Consider the following 17,918-nt stretch of genomic DNA (forward strand, 5'->3'; position numbering starts at 1 on the left):
AAACTTTTTCTTGCTTCTAATTAAATAGAAAGTTAAGAATGTCTGTCGGAACTACTACATAGGAATCTTGTTTTATTTAATCTGTATTTTGAGTATTAACACTCATGAGTATAGAGTTATTTTCTCAAGAAAAATTACACCTCACCTGCAATAAAGATGTTTCTCAAAGTTAGGGTATTTACACATCAACACCTTTTTATATTTTTTTTTTTTTTTTTTTCAACTCAAAAGGAAGATCTTAAAACTGACTCAAAGCTGTGCAGGTGATACATTAATGTGTTGAAAACAGGAAAGATGTTCTCTGAGGCTCTCATTTTTGTGAACTGAGAGCCCACAAAGATCTGGAGAGACCATGCTGGTCTAATGGAGTTGGCTACCCCTCATTCTTTTTAATCTGCTGAATTAGATGCATTAAATACAATTTGAAATATATTTAATGTTCTCCTAACATTGAATTGCTGTGTGAGTAGTTGCTGATGTGGCCACAGTGGTGTTAGATAAATGTGAAGGGAAGGCAAAGGCAGTGTCTCTCTGTAAAACGTGATGAATGCACACAGGAAGGTAAATGTTTAAGGGCTTGTGTGCTGATTGCAATAGTGTTATGTATCAAGTTTAGTTAATTTTTCTGCAGGGATGCGAGAGACTGCCCTTTCTTTAGCATTACTGTACTTTTCCTAAAGCAGCTTCGCTTGCCTAAAAACCTGTAATTGTAATGTATTGAATCAATTTAGTACTTTCATTTTGCTGAACTGTAAATGGACTTCGAGTCGTCTTGGCTGGCCTTTTTCTAAGGGGTTACCATGGAATGAGTACATGGGAGTGAGACATTTCAGTTGCTGTTGCTACTCTTGGATTATCTAATTTAACATAATTGCCTCTTTAGGCTTTCTTAATTTTTTTTTTTCCTGACTGTAAATTGCTTTAGGATTTATTGTTTTTGTTCCCCCCCCCAACAGGATGTCTGGTAAAGTTCTGGGCACCGATACTGGCTACTTCCAAAGCACAGCAACTTTTGTTCCGCATCGTGGATTGCTTACTGCTGCCGCACTCTGTGCTCCAGCAGAACAAAGAGCTGCCTGTGGCTTTGCTGTCTGCCATTCAGGAAAGCTTACCTCTTTATCTTCAGGTAAATATCTGAACTCTATTATCAGCAGACAAACGTATCTTCAGGAAAAGATTCATACTGCAGAGGATGTTTTCTTTTTCCCTAATCAAAACAAGCGTTGACTGAATTTAAAGAAGCAGCAAGAGGAGTTTTTTCTTCTTGTAGAAGTGGAAGGAAAAATGCCACCCCATTGGCTTTCCTCTTACTGCATGCAGCTATGCTGTGGTACGCTCTAGAGCTGCTAGTCTTATCACTGTATATAGAAAGCTTTTAGCCAACGTGCTGTTTACACTGGTCTCTGATGTGAGAGGTTTCTGAAACAGTGGATCAAATAATCATAATATGTAGCAAGACATCTGTTGGGATGACAGAGCAAACAAATGTTTTAGATCATCCTTGACTTGGTTAACTGTAGATAATTAAAGATGAGCTATTCTTTTTTCATTGCTCTTAGGAACAAAAGACAATCCTCTGTGTATCATGGCACTGTTTTATCTTAATAGTTTGAGAATATGTTTTGCTGAATCAAGTTCCTGCTGCTTACGCTTACATGACTAAAGCCTTCTTGCCTGTTATTCCTCCCATTCTTCCGTCAGCTTACCTGTCACTCTTGAAACTCTGTAAGGCTTGTTGATGCTGTAGAAAGAGACTAATTCCTGCCGGTGAGGAAGAGAAAAGAATATATTTTTTAAATAAATAAGTTGACGTGTTTTTCCTTGTAAATCCTTGGGTCTTTCTTGCTTACTATTTTCTCTTCCCTCTTAGTCTTCATTTTGATTGCAGTCTTAACTGAGTACTTTACAGGATTGCATTGTGAAAAAATGCAGTGGTGACATTGTGAACATCCCTCGGATTTATTCCTTTCAAAAGTTGCATTGTGATCGATGGCATGTCATAGGGAAGTGAATATGATTATATAATGATGTGCAGAATGTGACTTGCTTTGCTGCTCTGTAGGTATTTTCAGAAGCTATATACATGTAGGACCATCTGGACACTGGTATTAACACAGAGTGTGACCGTCTGCTTGCTAATTTAGTATTTTAGTTGGAGAGCACTGTTTCAAGTTGGTTTTGAAGTTCAAGTGTTGTGGACCCTTGTTTCCTGTTTTCTTTGTCAGTCTCTGACTTCCTGACCTCACTGTTGTACTCCTCAGCAGTCTGCTGCATAGTCCATGTGCTTTCCGGCTAAGCGAGATGATCTTACTGACCAAACAGTTTATTTTAGACAAATGCTGCTTCTAGAAAACAAGTAATTCTTTAATTTCACAAACACTTCTGGGGAGAGAAGACAAAGAGGAGAAGACTTATTTTTCCTGTTTCAATATGGAACTTCTACATTTTATTAATTGTATTTACAAAGTTCCAACATTTTTAAGTGCTTCAAAATGCTTCATTCATTCCAAAATACTTCCTTCCCCTTTATTTGGGAAAGTGGAAAAATTCTGATTTAGAATCAACTCAAAATGCAAATATTTCAGTATCAGTTTAAAAAAAACCAAAATTCTCTTAGGACTGCTTCTGAGCTCCTTTGAGATCGAATGGATTCTAGGCACTCTCTGACTTCTCAGGTTATCGTTTCACAGTTGGCTTAAGCCAAGTTGGCTTAAGGCTAAATTCATTCCCTTTCACCCCCGTGTGCATTCCCATTTAATTTGCTTTAATGATTCTGTGAATAGCAATTTGTGAGCTGATTCAACTAGTAACTAGTCCCACAAAACAAACAAACCACCCCCCCCCCCCCCCAACCCAAATGGGCATATCAGAAAAGTGATAAAACAGTGTATGTGGGAGGGAAAGCATGTAAATGTGGTGGGAGGAAAGATGGAGAAACAGAATCCTCTGGAAATAACCCCACCTTGATTAATTTAAACTGCTGGTGAAATGTGTGATCAGACTCTCCTTGGGTGGCTGCCCTATGTCTGGTGCCCATTCATGGAGGTGGAGCCAGTGGTATTTTAGTGCAGGAGCCTTAGTTCACCCTAATGTTAGACAAACATTGTCCTGTAGGTCTGTCCCGATTAATACTGTATCTTACAACTTAATCCTTTGGCAGTTACATGAAAATAAAGAAACAGGAATTTGGAGACCATGCAAAATATCTTCTTATACATGCAAATTCTTTATTCATAGTCAAAGCTAAAAGCCCTTGAGTACCATTTCTACTCGGAGGTCTTTCAATTCTTTTTTTTTTTTCTTTTTTTTTTTTTCTTTCCAGTCTTCTGAAAAGTTCCAGGCTGCATCTCAATCTTCTCTTCTTTTCTTGTCCTGAATTCTCCTTCTTCAGCCCCTTCAGTGTGGGCTGCTCCTCCTTTGTCAAAAAAAACCTCCTTAGATCTCAGAGAACATCTTAGTTTGCAAGCAATGGTTTGCAAAACTTCCCTCTTTCCAGAGCTTTTAACAACTAATCTTAATGTGGTTTATTTGATCCTTTTATGTGAGTTTTGAAAGGATTTGAAATCAGTCTTAGTAGCAGGTAATTAATTTCACACATTCATTGATGCAGCAATCTTATGAAATCCTATAGAATTCCTGAATTGTATAGAAAAAGATCCTCCAAATGGTCACATACCCTGTGTAATGGTAATGCAACTGGCCACGCAACTTGGGCAGCAGGCTTAAAAACAAGGACAATGTTGTTGTCACTGTGCTGTACTGAGAGAGGGCATCGCCTTTGTTCATCACCCTGTAATGGTGGAGGCCAATTTTTCATCTTGTAGGACAACATACGAAGCTCCTTCTCTCCCCACAGCACAGTTTATTACTACCTTCACAATTCATCAAAACTGATGACTGTATCTCACCGTCCTTCACCATCCCAAACCTACAGGTTTATTTTTAATAGATCAAAATTACAGGCTTTTTTAAGTTTTACACAAACACAAATAACAGTCAAATGCATTAATTAAGACTAAACATTGCATTTCTCTCTCCTCAATTCAGACTGACTGTATTTACCTGTTACGTTTGTGTTTACTGTATATATAAATTTGGGCTATACAGCTGTGCCTTTTGACAGTTATCGGGCAACTGGTCTGTTCTCCACTATACATTGAATTTATCTAGAAGTTTCCTTCAAACTCAGTCACTGATGCTGCCTTGTGAAAATAGCTTAGCTTTAGCAACTTTTAAACTAGTATTTTTTTTCTTGCCTAAAGGGTTGCTGTCTGGATATTATTTCTTTCACTGTGCATCATCTGTTTTGATAATATTTGATGACCTAAGAAAGATTTTGTTGGGATATAACATCAAAATTGTCCTCAGAGTTGTTTGAATGATGGACTTCAGAAAGTAAAGCATGAAGAACATGAATGAACAGCCATATGAGACTGTTCTTAATTATGAGATAGTGAGGCATGTAAAATCTAACTTCAGATATTTTTCTGTTGTAAAAAGAAGTTGAGTTGATTTATGTGACAGTGGATTGCTGAACTTACCACAGGAAATTTGAGAGCAGCTGAGATTGCTCTTGGACGGATTTCTTGGAGAATGATTTGGAGGAATTTTGGTATGCGTTTACCAGTAATATGGGAAGGAACTGAAGCGTTGTGCAGAACTTTTTTTAGAGAAGAAATACTAGTTTAAATATATTTTGCAGAATACAGTGTAGGTGCATGGAATAAGCATAATACACATAATGATGGGAAAGGTAAGATACCCTGCTTGATTTATCAGTGTTAATCCTGTCCAAACACAGAAGATGCTTGATTTCTATCTAAATACAGGAGAGTGGTGAAAGAGCTTAATTCTAAGTAGTGCTTGGCACATACATTTTCCAGTGATTTTAATGGGCCTGTGCAGGCTCAGCATTTGTCAGAGATCAGACCTTAAAAGCCCTCCTGTGAGCCGCATCTGTGGTCCAATATTTGAGCAAGCTTATTAATACGTTTTGTGAATTATAGTATGTGTTTAATAGGAATTGTACAACATTAATTGGTGAACAGCAGATTTATTCCAACAGCAGGACTGATATTATAAGTCATCATTAGGTAGCTTGGCATTTCTGCAGTGAATAGTTCCAGTAATCCATACTAATCGGTTCTTCGCTCTCCACAGGTGATTTACAGATACATGGATAAATCAGAAGAAAGAGGCAGCTCTGGCCACAAAAGGTTCCTGCAGTGAACACGCACAGGAATCAGTTGCCTTTCTGCTAAAATGAGGAGCAGATGTTGTCATGCCCCTCTGCTCCCCTTAAAATGTCTTTGGTTTTTTGTTTTTTCTAACCTCAGAAGATGGCTAAAGAACATAGTTAAGAAAAAGAGAGCGGCTCTATCAACCCTTTAATGCCCATCTGCTTTGTGGGGGTTGTCCTAGGGGTCTGATGTGATTGATTTCAGATCTCTGATCCAGAATTGCAGTCCAGTAGCATGTGTTTCTTTTCTCTCTCATATAAACAGTAGCTTCCTTCATCTCTGTTAATTACTGGTAGGATTTAAAAGAAGAAAGTTCTGTGCGATTTCCTTGTGATCACATCCTTGGCCAGCGCTGCCTAGGATATTTTGCCATTGTACTGAGAGATCTGCAGCTACTGTGCAGTGTTGGTAATTTATCCCTTGTGCCACTTGGGATACGGCGTTGTTAGGCCTTGTGCAGGTCTGTTGCTCTCTGCGCTTATGTAAGAAAAAAGAGTCCAAAATAAAGAACACAGTGTTGAGCTAACGTCAATGAGCCTTCATGTCCAAAAGAGAAATCCAAGTTCTTCTCTGGAAACTTTTAGGGAGCAGTAGAAGCGCCAGGGTCAAAGGTGTGACGATTCTTCCCTGAAGAGCTTTGATGCTCTAGATGTGCCCTTCATGTGTGAGGATTGATTCATGGATTTTTCTACTATGCAGGAGAGAGGGATTTTTTTGTTTGGGGGGTGTTTTTCTGGCTCTCGACAAAATGGAAGGTGATTTTTCTCACTGTTGTCTCACTCAGAAAAATAATTTGTAACTTGGAAGCTGTTGGGGCTAATCTTGTAACTTTCATTAGGAAAAATGATGAGGATCCTCCTTATTGAAGAGAGAATTTTGGTATTACTACGTGGTTTTAAAAATTACACCTTTTTTGAGAGGCAGCATCTCTGCCTGACCCACCAAAAAGGAACCTAGAATCCTTTCTAAAGAAAACATTAGATTACAGAAAAAAGGCGTTTTCCATGTTTTTAAATGCTTCTTAAGTTAACAGCTCTCCTTACAGGGTTTTGAGAGCACTCTCTATCCTCCTCAGATAACTAAAGAAAAAAATCACTAGTTAACTTACGTCCTTTTTTTCCTCTCTAGTCAAGAAGAGTATCTTTCAGTAATGCTCTTGACAGGGTGTTGTTTTGTTTTGTTTTTTTTCTTTAATCCTTTCCTTCTTTTTCAGATTACATCTCTCCCCATCCCCCACCTCAAAAAATTAGAATCAGTTTACTTCGACTCAAAAAATGAAAATGCTTTTATGAAGGATCAGGCTAGGCTTGTTGAGCCATCTTCAAATGAAACTATTAGAAGATCTGCAAAAATTAGTCAGTGTTCCTTCAGATATCTAAATTCTAATATTTTTTGCTTTTTATTGCACCTATTAAGTATCTTTAGGATCATTTCTTAAAAACAGTAACTCATAATTTAATAACTGATTTCTTCCTTCTTTTCTTGATACTATGTAGTATTTGTTGATCCTCAATTTGAAGAACTGTCTCATTTTAGTAATTATCATTGTTAGTTCTTCACAGATGTTATGTTCTTCATGTATTCCTACAGGTGTCCTCTGTAAGGTTGTGATGTTCTTTGTGTCCCTTTTATCAGACAGATTAATACACTTTCTCACTGATTTTTTTTTTTTTTTTTTTGTAGTGTTAAAACAGTCTAGAGTCTTAAGAGTGCCAGCTCCAATTTTGGGATTATGGAATATTTCCTGTCTTTTTGTAAGAGCTGTAGTACAGAAAGCACAGACAACTCTTCTTTATGCCTCCTGCAACACCTTATTGAAAACACCGAACACTCAAGCTTACATACTAAATAATCTGTCATCTGTAACAGTCTCTCTGAGTCTGCTACTTGCCAAGCAGTGTTTTTAAGAATTCTGGTATAGCAGCACCTGCTTTTTCCTACAAAATCTTGCTGTATGTACACAAAAGGAGGAGAGAATCTGAACTGTTTATCAAAGCCCCAGTTCAGGAGGTGTGGTTTTTATCATTGGGACTTACCAAAATTACCAAGGAGCTCTAGAAGTATGTGAAGTTAAACCCTAACCAAACATATCTGTGTTCAAGACGGCCACCTACAGCAAGTCTTCAGGCAGGTCTTGAAGCACCTCGTTTCTTGAATTCTCATGTTTCCTGTATTTGTTTACTGTGGAACCAAAAGTGGGAACTTCCCATTTCAAAAAAAGTGCCAAGAAGACTCTCAGCCTGCTTTTTTTTTTTTTCTGAAAGAATTGTTCTGTCATGTTCATGCAGACAGGTATAGATGAAAATCTTTTTGGGGAGGGACTCCTATGCGAAAAGCAACAGAAATACTCTTTGTCAGTAGCTGCGGAACAAAAGCAGCTTGTCTTGAAGTATTCATTCATATGTTAGGGGCATTAGCTTACCTCAGCAACCATCAATATTCAGGCAGATGATACTCCTACCAAAACTGGAGTCTGGATTGCAATGCTAGTGGAATTTTGAAATACTGTTGAAGTTGCTGTCTAGGGAACTCTGTGCTTGAACTTCTTTTGCACCATTATTCTTGTTGGACAAAACTATTGTGAAAACTGTGAATTCTCAAGAGGCTTCTGTTTGTGCTGCTGACTGTGACCCTTGTGATAGGAGATCACTGGACTTTTTTTTTTTTTTTTTCCCCCGTAGTGATTTGTTCTTCTTCCTTTCAGTAATCAAAGGAAGGGGAAGGAAACTCTTAACTTTCTCTCACAGCAACTTGTACCAGTAAGAAGAATACTCTTTTTTTTCAGAGACATACTGTGTGTATGTTGTATAACTATGGGTAGCATTCAGATAGGTGCTTTCTGGGCAAGTACTTTCAGTATAGATTCTTCTCTGGGTCAGTATAGCTTGTATTGGATAAATCACAGAAGTTTTAGCCTTATCTTAAACAGATTTAAAAAACCTCTTTAAATCCCTTATAAATGGTGCCTAATTTACCCTAATTTGTTCACACTATGAGCAAAGTTTTTCTTGTCAGACCATGATTCTAAGTGCTCATTTTTCTGCTATGTCGTTCGTACAAATATTTCACACGGTGCTTTACAAATAGATGAGGTATTCTCTCTCTCCCTTCATAAATCTTACTTGACTAATATACTTTGTTAGAGCACGTACAGAGTTGGAAAAGAAATGAGGAGCTCTTGGGCACAGAAACACGTCTCAGGTCTGAAATGCCAAGGTTTTATTTCAGATTTGAAGGTGAGCTTGTGTGTCCCAAAGCTTATCTTCCAATATATTAATTAGTCTAGTAAAAGATTTTTTTTCTCTCCTTTGCAAGCCTTGCCCTGGCTCTGTTTGCCTTTGTAGACCATCATATCTGCAGCTAATTACTGATGCTTATTTGTCATGCAGTAGTTACTCTGTGTGCAGCAGTTTACATAGCGTGTAGCAAGTTTTTAGCCTATGGTTGTTAAAGATTTATTCAAAAGTATTGTTCAAAATTTATTCAATTTCTCACTTTTAAAAATTTTCTTCTACAGGGCCTGTCCTTTATATGTTGTCAGTCACAAACACAGGGGGCCTATTTAAATCAACTGCTTGGGAGCATTATTCAACAGTATTTTGGACGATTTCTCCCTTCTTCTCCGACTGCGCTTGGAGCCGGACAGCATCCTATGCTGACTGCTTTATGCAGTTCCATTACAGCCCCCCAGATGCTCCGTCTACGGAAGACCACTCTGCATGTCATAAAGTAAGGACCAGTGAAGTAAAAAACCATCACTTATTCAGATTTCACAAATAGCTAATGATAAAGGGAATGCCACCGTTTTCTTCTCAGTAACTGATAGTTTGGCTGTGGGAAGAGCCTGTAAGTTGCTGGGCGGGGAGCAACGGAAGGACAATGTGTATAGAGCAGGAGAGTAAAATTGGGAAGATCTGGAGACTAGCGAGAGAGTCATTGAGGATGGAGGTCCTAGACTGTAAGAAAAAATATCACATGGGGCCACATGAAAAGCAAGCATTTTTCTGGAAAAATTGCACTCCAATATACATCATCATATGTTTGTGTCTCAGGCTGTACTTAGGGGCACAGAGTCATAGTGCTTATATGCTTATAGTTGCCACAGTTACCTGTGCATGGGAGGCCTCATTGCTCTGTAAGTGTCTGAGTATGCGTAGGTGTGTCAGCTACCCAGGGGAAACAGAAAATTTGGGGTGTGGGAAGAGGGAGACGCAGAGGCAAGGCGAGTACTTGTTCTCTGTGCTGTCACTACTCGCACGATGTCAACAGCAGCTATAAATGCTGGGTCTCTGCTGCTGAAAGGCCGAAGCTTTGTTTTGTGTACTGCAGAATAGGGAACAATCTGTAGTTTTTGTCTATGTTGGGAGAGGAATTAAACCCCCCTCAAATATAAGGTGATTGCTTATATCCAAGGTAATTGTATTTTTCTGTGTTAAAGAGTGTATATACATGTTGATTAAGAGAATTTTAGTGTTGATCTTAGGTAAATATTATAGGCAATCCTGTAAGTAAAGCCTGTATTATCGCATATTGGAGTGAATTAAGGTTTCATAGTCTTATTTCTGACATGTTTTTAACTTATGAATGCTCAAGCTTTATCGTCTTAAAGTTACTTGTGAATGTGTGCATGCATGTGTGAATTTTAAGATTGACAGTGGAAAGTAAGTTCTGAAAGTGTAGTGGCACTTGGTGACTTGTAAGACATGAAACGTTCCTCTGTGATCTGGGAAGAATATCTTAGAACTGAGCAGCAGTCGGATTTACAAACTGTTGGGTGGTCAGGAGGCAGTCAGTAGGTTTGTACATCAACGTGTACAGAGTTCGCTAGCTGTTTTGATGTATGAAAGCTAGTGAATATCTTGCTGCTGCACAGAGGAAATTGAACCACGTGATCAGGGGTGTATTATCCAGGTCGGAGAACCCTTTTAGCGGAAGAGCACCCAAAAAAAAATTAGTGTGAAATTTTCATTGTAAATTAATGGGATAGAAGATTCCAGAGTTGCTAATATTAAAGCGAGTAAGACCACACGATACAAGGAATATAGAAGTGAAGGGTTACAATGTTCATTTGCCAAGTTATACCAGTGCTCTGAAGCTGTGCAATGAAATACTTAGATCTCTGAAAGTCAGGTTTCATTTGAAAGTTGTAGAAGCATGCCTTCATAAGTTTTTAACAAAGCTGGTGGCTTTTAATTGATGCATTGCTCAGTAAACATGCATGCCTTATATTAGGTACCATTAGCTACCCAAAATAAATATCTAAAAAGTTATTTTGCAGCTTTTAAGAGTGCTCTTGCTAACTGATGAATAAATGCTGTGTTCTTTTTACCTGCACTTTTCTGTCCTGAGTGCTTCAATTTAAAGTTACTGTCTTCAGATTTCAGTAAAGTCATTTGTAATGTCAAATGAACAGTAGTTCAGAACAAATCAAGCCGTTCAAATTGGAATATTCAGTGTGTGTGATGTCAAAATTTGCTCTTGTTGCAGATTGACAGGTCACCTTTTATCGCTGTGACAAATTTTATACTGGACATGGTTGTGTTAATTGTGACGGAGCAAAAGCAGACATTGGCTGTCCTGTTACAACATACTGTTGACAAAAATAAAATAACAGTACCAGTATAACAGCAGAGTTGTTACAACAAGTTGGATTATGAGTTGACAAAAGCACGTAAAGCTAAATAAAGTAATTGAACAACAGTTGTATTTTGGATGTTGGTTTAGGGTCTTAGAATCTCGATTCCTCCATTTTTTTTCAGTTATTTTATGAAGCTGCCTTCATATTTTAACTTCGATAGTCACACTTGGCTTTTTAACTATAATTATGATAGCTGCTATTTCTCACTTACCTCAACAGAAGAGTCAGAAGGCATCACTGTCCTCTGATAAATTGGAAGTCTTTTCTAAGACTAAGACAAATAGAAGCCATTAGTTGAGCCTAGATAAAGATAGAAATCTATGTAATAGGCCTCCTGCTGAAATATCACAAAGTAATTTTAAGGTGTATGTGCTTGCATTGAATGGAAAAAAAAACAAATTATAGACTCTGTTTTGGTTTGCTTTGTCTTCCCAGTGAAAACTACATGCAGTTCAAAGGTAACGCTCCACCTCCTCGCTTGGCCTCCGTTCTGGCTTTCATTCTTGAAGTACTTCAGAGAACCCAGAGCACTGAACTATGTGACATTGACTTAGTTCTCCCGGCCGTGTTGAAATGCATGGTGTTGGTTAATGAGCTACAAGGTAAGCTGCTTGTTTGCTTTAAATACATCTCTGCACACCTGTAAGATTTTTGTACTGCTGAGCATCTTTCATCCCAATATTTGAGACCCTTAGATGAGGTGAATGAGATACTTTGGCCAGATAAACTGGACAAGCTTTCTTTTTTTCATTAACTGGTCTGAGACTTCTGTCTCCAAGAGGCAGAGAAGTCCTGCCTCGTTTCGCTCTCTAATGAACTAATGATCAACTTCTCAGGAATCTGAAGAGCATTTCCTTTCTCCCCATCCTTCCCATCTCATTTCTCCCAGACTTGAAAACTTCCAGTTACCTTGCACCTAAAGGTTTGAGACCAAATAAGACTAGCGTATGTTCTCCCCATAGAGGCATTATAAATGGGTTAAAAGTAGCATGTTGCTTTCTGAAGGCATCTTTGAGTCTTCTTTCTTCTTTTAGCATGCTTTGTTTGGTAGTGAGAACTTCTTTATTTTTAACATCTTAAAAAGTGAAGCACTCTGTTCACCCCGCAGTTGTATAATGAATGTGCATGTGTGCATAAGCTCAAAATTTCCACTTCTTGCTGCCAGTAGAGGCATCAAGCAAAATGAGGATTCACCTCTGACTTCTCCTGGGAATTTTGTCTAATAAAGTACTTTTTGATTCTGGTCTATACAAGTGTCAAGGACAAGACATGCTTAGGAAATTAGCTGAATCATCACACACCTTTCTTCCCCCTTTTGCCACCGTAGCCATATCTGCCTGAAGCTGAAAGTACCTGCTTTGCAATGTGCTGTGGAGTAGAATGAGCTGAATGTCTCGTGCTGCTGTAGCCACCGGCTCACTGCCTGCCTAGACAGGGCTCCACCACCCCCTTGTAGAAAAGTCCTTGCAGCCCAGTTCCACTTTTAGAAAGGAAGAGCTGTATCTTGCAACTTAAATATTTATTTGGAAACAATTAAGGGAAAGAAAATAGTGGGGCTTTGGGGGGGGGGGGTGTCCCCTTAAAAAAAGAGGTAGGGTGGAATTCAGAACAATACCCACTGTTGAAAGTAAAGAGTAGCTCTGTATAGCTTTAGGTAGGACATAATGCCGTGACTGCTTTTCTTTAATTCAAATAGGAATGACTGAAGAATACAAATAGAAATTTAAATAAAATCTCTATTTCCATTAAGTGTGTGTGTGTCTGCTTTGAGTTACAGAGACCATAGCGTACTTAAAAACCTGTATGTTTAAAGGATAATGGTGGTGAAAAAAACTTTTGCATGAATCTGTGATTCATTCTGTTCTTTATAGCCGATCTAACTAACTGCTCTCACAGTCATTTCCCTTGCATCAAAGTAAGATAAAACCATTTTTTTCTCATTTAAAAATTGTAGTCTTCATGAAGGACGTTCTCCAGATGGTCAGTTCAAGAGCTCTGTGTGAATCTTGTGATTTTCTTTTGCAGTTAAAAAGATATCTACAGACATTGTACAGTACATGGTAGAAGGCTGCCAAGCAGGGTCAGGAGGAGAACGTGCCACCCAGCTGACTTCTGTATTTAGGTAAGCAGAAAATATGCCAATTGGCAGTGAAGCTACTGCAAGCCAATTGACAGCAAACATGTTTTTTTAAAATAACTAATTATCCTTAACATACTGCATTGTCACTTGTTTATGGTATTTAGATAATGGTGCTTTTGGCACTGGTTTTAAACATAGCTGGGCCAAAAAGCCAGAGGAAAAAAGTAGAAGAGATAAACATACCTGCTTTCTGATGGATTAGGTACTGTTTTGAAAGGTATATAATAGAGAGGTATGTTGCTGCTGCAATGGGAAAAACTCCTCGTGAATGGGGATGGTTAGTGTTAGGTGCTGTGAAAGTTGTGCGTGCCTCATTTGGAGTGTATATAATGGAGATCAAATCCTCATACAACAAGCTTAGCTTTTTTTTTTTTTTGATTGATTTGATTTTGTGAGAAATAAATAATAGATTATTATAATGTAAATTATACTTATTCGGTACCTCTGCAAAATGAATCCTGTTTCTCACATGGATCCAGTAGAAGAGCTGCACAACCTGAGACCTGAAGACATTTTGCGAACCTAAGCACTGGTGCTGTATTGGGTCATGTCTAGATGAAAGCTCCAGAGGGGCTCACTGAAATAAGAATGGATGTCTGCGGGCATGCCGGTCTCCCTGTACGTGACACATCACTTTCATGGGATGTTTCATCCCTAGGGTGTTACTTCTGATTCGAATGTAACCTGTGATTTTTAAGGGCCTCAAACCCTCAGGAAGACAAATGGGTGCGCTTCCATCCAGTGGTCTGCCCTGCTTCAGGTCCAGTGGAGCTTTGTACGAAATGCCAACATTATTTCTGCAGACTTGAATCTAGATCTCTTGTTTTGCTGATCTCTTTTTTATTATTATTATTTTTTATTAAATAATAAATACATGTTTTAGTTTTGCATTCAGACACATTACAAAGTAAAGTGCTCTGGAACAAGTCAGCCCCGGTGAAACAGCAGCAGAATCTGCCAATTTGCTTGAAAATAAACGTGTGGGATTTTTAGCAGAGGCCTTCAGAAGCATGGCTTCGTTTAGAGAAAGTATTCCATGTAGAGTATTTCAGTGTAACAATATGAAAATTGCCATGCAGCCAGATTGCTTGTTCTGATTAGACTCTTCAGTTGTTCTTGGCATGTTCTCTGCATCTAGTTTTGACCTTGCATTAAATGCCTCTGTGTCCCCCTCAGGCAGTTTATCCAGGACTATACTGCCGTGTATGATCACCGGGTTTTCAGCATACTGGAAACCGTGGCAGTCTTGGATCAGACGTTAGTTACCAGCCTGATTCCCACAATCACACAGTCTCTGAAGGATTCGGAGCACAGACAAGGTCTTGGAAGAAATGCTGCGCAGAGGTTTGATTTTTTTATTTAATATTGTTTTCTGACAGTGAGCAGTAGAGGTTTATTCTCTTGAAAGAAAGCAATGTTAGCAGCACAGATACTCAAAAATGAGTGATTTTTAAGTGTGTTCAGCCAGAAATCTCCCTTCGCTCAGGCCTTTCATGGTTTCAAGCCATCTATATTTGCTAAATATTTTCAGAGATGTTTTGACGCTAGGGCTACAGACCCCAGTAGAATTTATGTGAAGCCAGGTTGCCTCTGCTCACTACACGCTATGTTGCAAAACAGAATAAAGAAGAATTCTTGCTGCAAAGAATTTTCCTGTCAGGCCCTGTGTTAGAGGACTTTATGGCTCATACCTAAAATTACGGTATAATCAGGCATGATCTGAGATGCTTGGAAAAGAAATAACCATGGCTTAATTTCAAGAGTTCTCTCATAATATAAACATAGGAGAGTTGTGGGTGTCCAGAAAAGGCTGGCCTCCTCTCCCCGATTGGCATGGCAGACCCACACTTCCTCCCTTTGCCCCCAAGAACTTAGGACAGAAATATTTGACTTGTGAATCCATCTGGCATTAGGAGGAAACGGCACGTGAGGTGAGCAGCTCCGCGCAGATGGTGGCGTCTGTGGGTGCAGATGCGGCAGTGAACTTTCAGCACCTATATAAATGCTGTTACAAAACTCCAGGAGGCTCTGCCCCCTGTGGCACCCGAGCCAAAAGGGCTCCTCCTGTTAGTTCTGCTCACTGGAAGGCTGGCCCTTGACCCTCGTGTGGGTCTGGGCAAGGAACTGGCCCCAGCATTTGCATTAATGCACATACTGGGACTACTCAAAGGGTAGGATCCTAGTCACGCCTCAGGGCAGAGAAGTTTTGAGGTGCATGTTGGCAGGGCCTGGGCTATGAAAAACTCAAAAGACAGAGTTGTGCAAGAATGTAACTCATGAGACAGTAAAGGGTAGTCAAAGGGTATTTTCCATTTAATGAAAAATATATTTAACTCATTTGTAATTATATTATTCACTTTTTTTATCCTCTACCAACAAATACATTTGCTTTTATGTAAGAGAATTCACCCAAGGTCAGACTGAAGTACCATTATATGCAGGATTTTCATACTACCTGCTTTTGATCTTTTGATAATGTATTTCATAGCCAATTTTTATATTTTTTTTATACCATTAATAAGTTAAAATTCATCCCTTTACCTACAAAATATGAAGAAAAAAAAAAAAAGCAGGTTGGTTGAGGTTCCTGAAATACATGCTTGGAAATTACTGACAAGCTAAATTTCTTCTAGCCTCATCGCTTAACGTATATATTATCTAATCTGTTGTTGATGTTTTGTATTAATAATTTGTATTTAGAATGTGCTCCATTACCCAGCAGTCTAAGGTGATCCATGAACATTTTATTGTAGGAGAACTAATAACTGATTTTTCTCTCTTCAGTCCTGGCCGCTAAATAACATTATATTAACATATTCTGTGCAATTATTATAGACATTAAACTGCAAACCCATATATATATATAAAAAAAAAGAAACAAAGTTCAGAAGTTGCACTAGATGCTTATAGCAGTGATGTCCAGTATTATTATTGCAAGAAACTAGTATGAAAACTGCAGTTTTGTTTGCTCGAGTTAATATTTCATGAAAAAGATACATAATTAGAATAGGCCTAGATGTCAGAGGCAGTACTTTAACAATAATTATATTGTCTAGGTTGGAGAATATTAGAATGAACTTCAGGTGAAAAGTCTTGCCAATGCATATGCACTCTTCTGGAAAACCCACTTTGAGTGACAGTCCCCTTCTGAATTCCAGCTTTATTTTAAAACGGTCATTGCCCTCTGGTGAGGGTGATGGCCTAACTCTGTGTCAGTGCCAGTCTGCACCCTGGTGCCAGTGGCTCACATCACTGTGCTGTAGCATGAGTCACAGAGAGATTTCTTATGCAGAATCAGATAGCAAACATGATGAAGCCTGAATGCCCGTCTCATCTAAGCCTTGGAAACTCCATGTTTTACAATAAAAAAATTCTATTTCACAGCATTTTACTAAACAAGTAGACTTCTAAGCATCTTCACTACACTTGTAGCCATAAACAATGCAATCCTTATTCTTCTTCAAACCTGGCCATGCTAAAAATTCACAGCAAACAAAGCAGTTGAATAGATGGAGGGCGGGAAGAAAGTTACTGTGTTTTAATATCCCAATATGTAAACAATGTGTTTGGGAATTATGTGCTTTTACTCGTAGGATGTGTGAGATTGTTTGAGTAACGTTACATTCTTTTTGCTTTTCTCAACAGAGAAGCCTATAAAAGACTCTTATCTTACCTCACAGAGGCTGGACAAAATGAGATACAAAAACTGGAAAATGAGACAGGTTAGCAGTGTGCTGGTGATTAATCGTTTCCTCTTGAATGTTCTGACTCTGTCAATACCTAAAACTGCACTCTACGACACACTAGCCAAGTTCTTTTTCTTTACAATGGCAATGCATTTATCAATTTTGTGGGGGTTGTTTTTTCCCCCAAGTTATGTATTAATTTTAATAATTTCTGCAGTATTTGAGTGTTGTCATGTATCTGAAGAGTACCTCTCAATATACTGTTGAATAGCGATTGAAAGATACAGCAAATTTATTACATGTTAAAATGTCTCTATGAGCAGAGCCCGTATTGCAACATACAAGGTAGGATTTCAAAGAATCAAAGTAATTTCACAACTCAATTCACATTGAGCAAGACCTGACCTTCTGAACACTGTACTTTTGAAGATCTGATTCAGTATGTTCTTAAGGAAATCATGACTTTGTAATTTGTAATTTATTACTTTAGTAGAATGAGAAAAAACTGTGATCTTTAGTACAGAACTTGTTGAATGCAGTGCATTCACCAGGAGTTGCGTCAGTATGATAGAGCTATCAGTTGTTAAGAAAGGGCTTGTGTATATGTTGCACAAAATGTATATAGCTGTCTTTTAACCTTCCACCTGTATTAAAACATTAAAGTCTTTCAGATTTCAGTGTAAAATCTCTTCTGTTTGTCATTGTGGGTAATATAAGAAAAGGTAAGTTCAGATTTCCTGTCCTCTTCCTATTTTCTTAAAATTACCCCATAATTTACAGGGATCCCACAATCTTTTTATTAGTCCTGACTGTTAATTATCCATTTAACTTAGACTAGGTGTAAATGGTGTGAGAAAAAAGAAGAGAGGACAGGTTTTTAAAGAAAATATTCATTTGGGGAATTTATTCTATTTGATCATAGGCTAGTAATTATTTCTGTTTGCCTGGAAAGTTGAATCTTTCAAATATTTTGCTGCGTTATGGATTATCTTTTGGATCTTTCCAGGACAGGTCTAGCTCTGTAACTTTTTCTACTTTTTTTTTTTTTCCTAAAGTTCTGAGGAAACTTCCATTAATGCCTGTGGTATTCACACTTTTCACTTCCCTCAATAACCTGTATTTCTGCAACTACTTACTGGACTTTGGGAGTGGTAAGTTTGCCCCTAATGGCAACACAGGCTGCTTACTTTTAACGTTATTCAAATTTTAACTTT

General features: G+C 38.3%; 1 protein-coding gene across 2 annotated transcripts in view; it reads left to right on the forward strand.

Annotated features, from left to right (window-relative positions):
• Positions 1–17,376, forward strand: part of MMS22L (MMS22 like, DNA repair protein) — a 94,652-nt gene extending 77,276 nt beyond the window's left edge. For both annotated transcript variants that reach the window (XM_050893818.1, XM_050893817.1), the window contains exons 19-24: positions 957–1,126; positions 8,758–8,969; positions 11,314–11,480; positions 12,904–13,000; positions 14,195–14,362; positions 16,664–17,376. In XM_050893818.1, the coding sequence (XP_050749775.1) occupies positions 957–1,126; positions 8,758–8,969; positions 11,314–11,480; positions 12,904–13,000; positions 14,195–14,362; positions 16,664–16,745 (896 nt within the window). In that variant the 3' untranslated portion in view covers positions 16,746–17,376. The remainder of the gene's footprint in view (positions 1–956; positions 1,127–8,757; positions 8,970–11,313; positions 11,481–12,903; positions 13,001–14,194; positions 14,363–16,663) is intronic.
• The last annotated feature ends 542 nt before the right edge of the window (positions 17,377–17,918 follow it).

This window comes from Gymnogyps californianus, chromosome 3 (assembly GCF_018139145.2).
Source record: "Gymnogyps californianus isolate 813 chromosome 3, ASM1813914v2, whole genome shotgun sequence".
Classification (NCBI taxonomy): domain Eukaryota; kingdom Metazoa; phylum Chordata; class Aves; order Accipitriformes; family Cathartidae; genus Gymnogyps; species Gymnogyps californianus.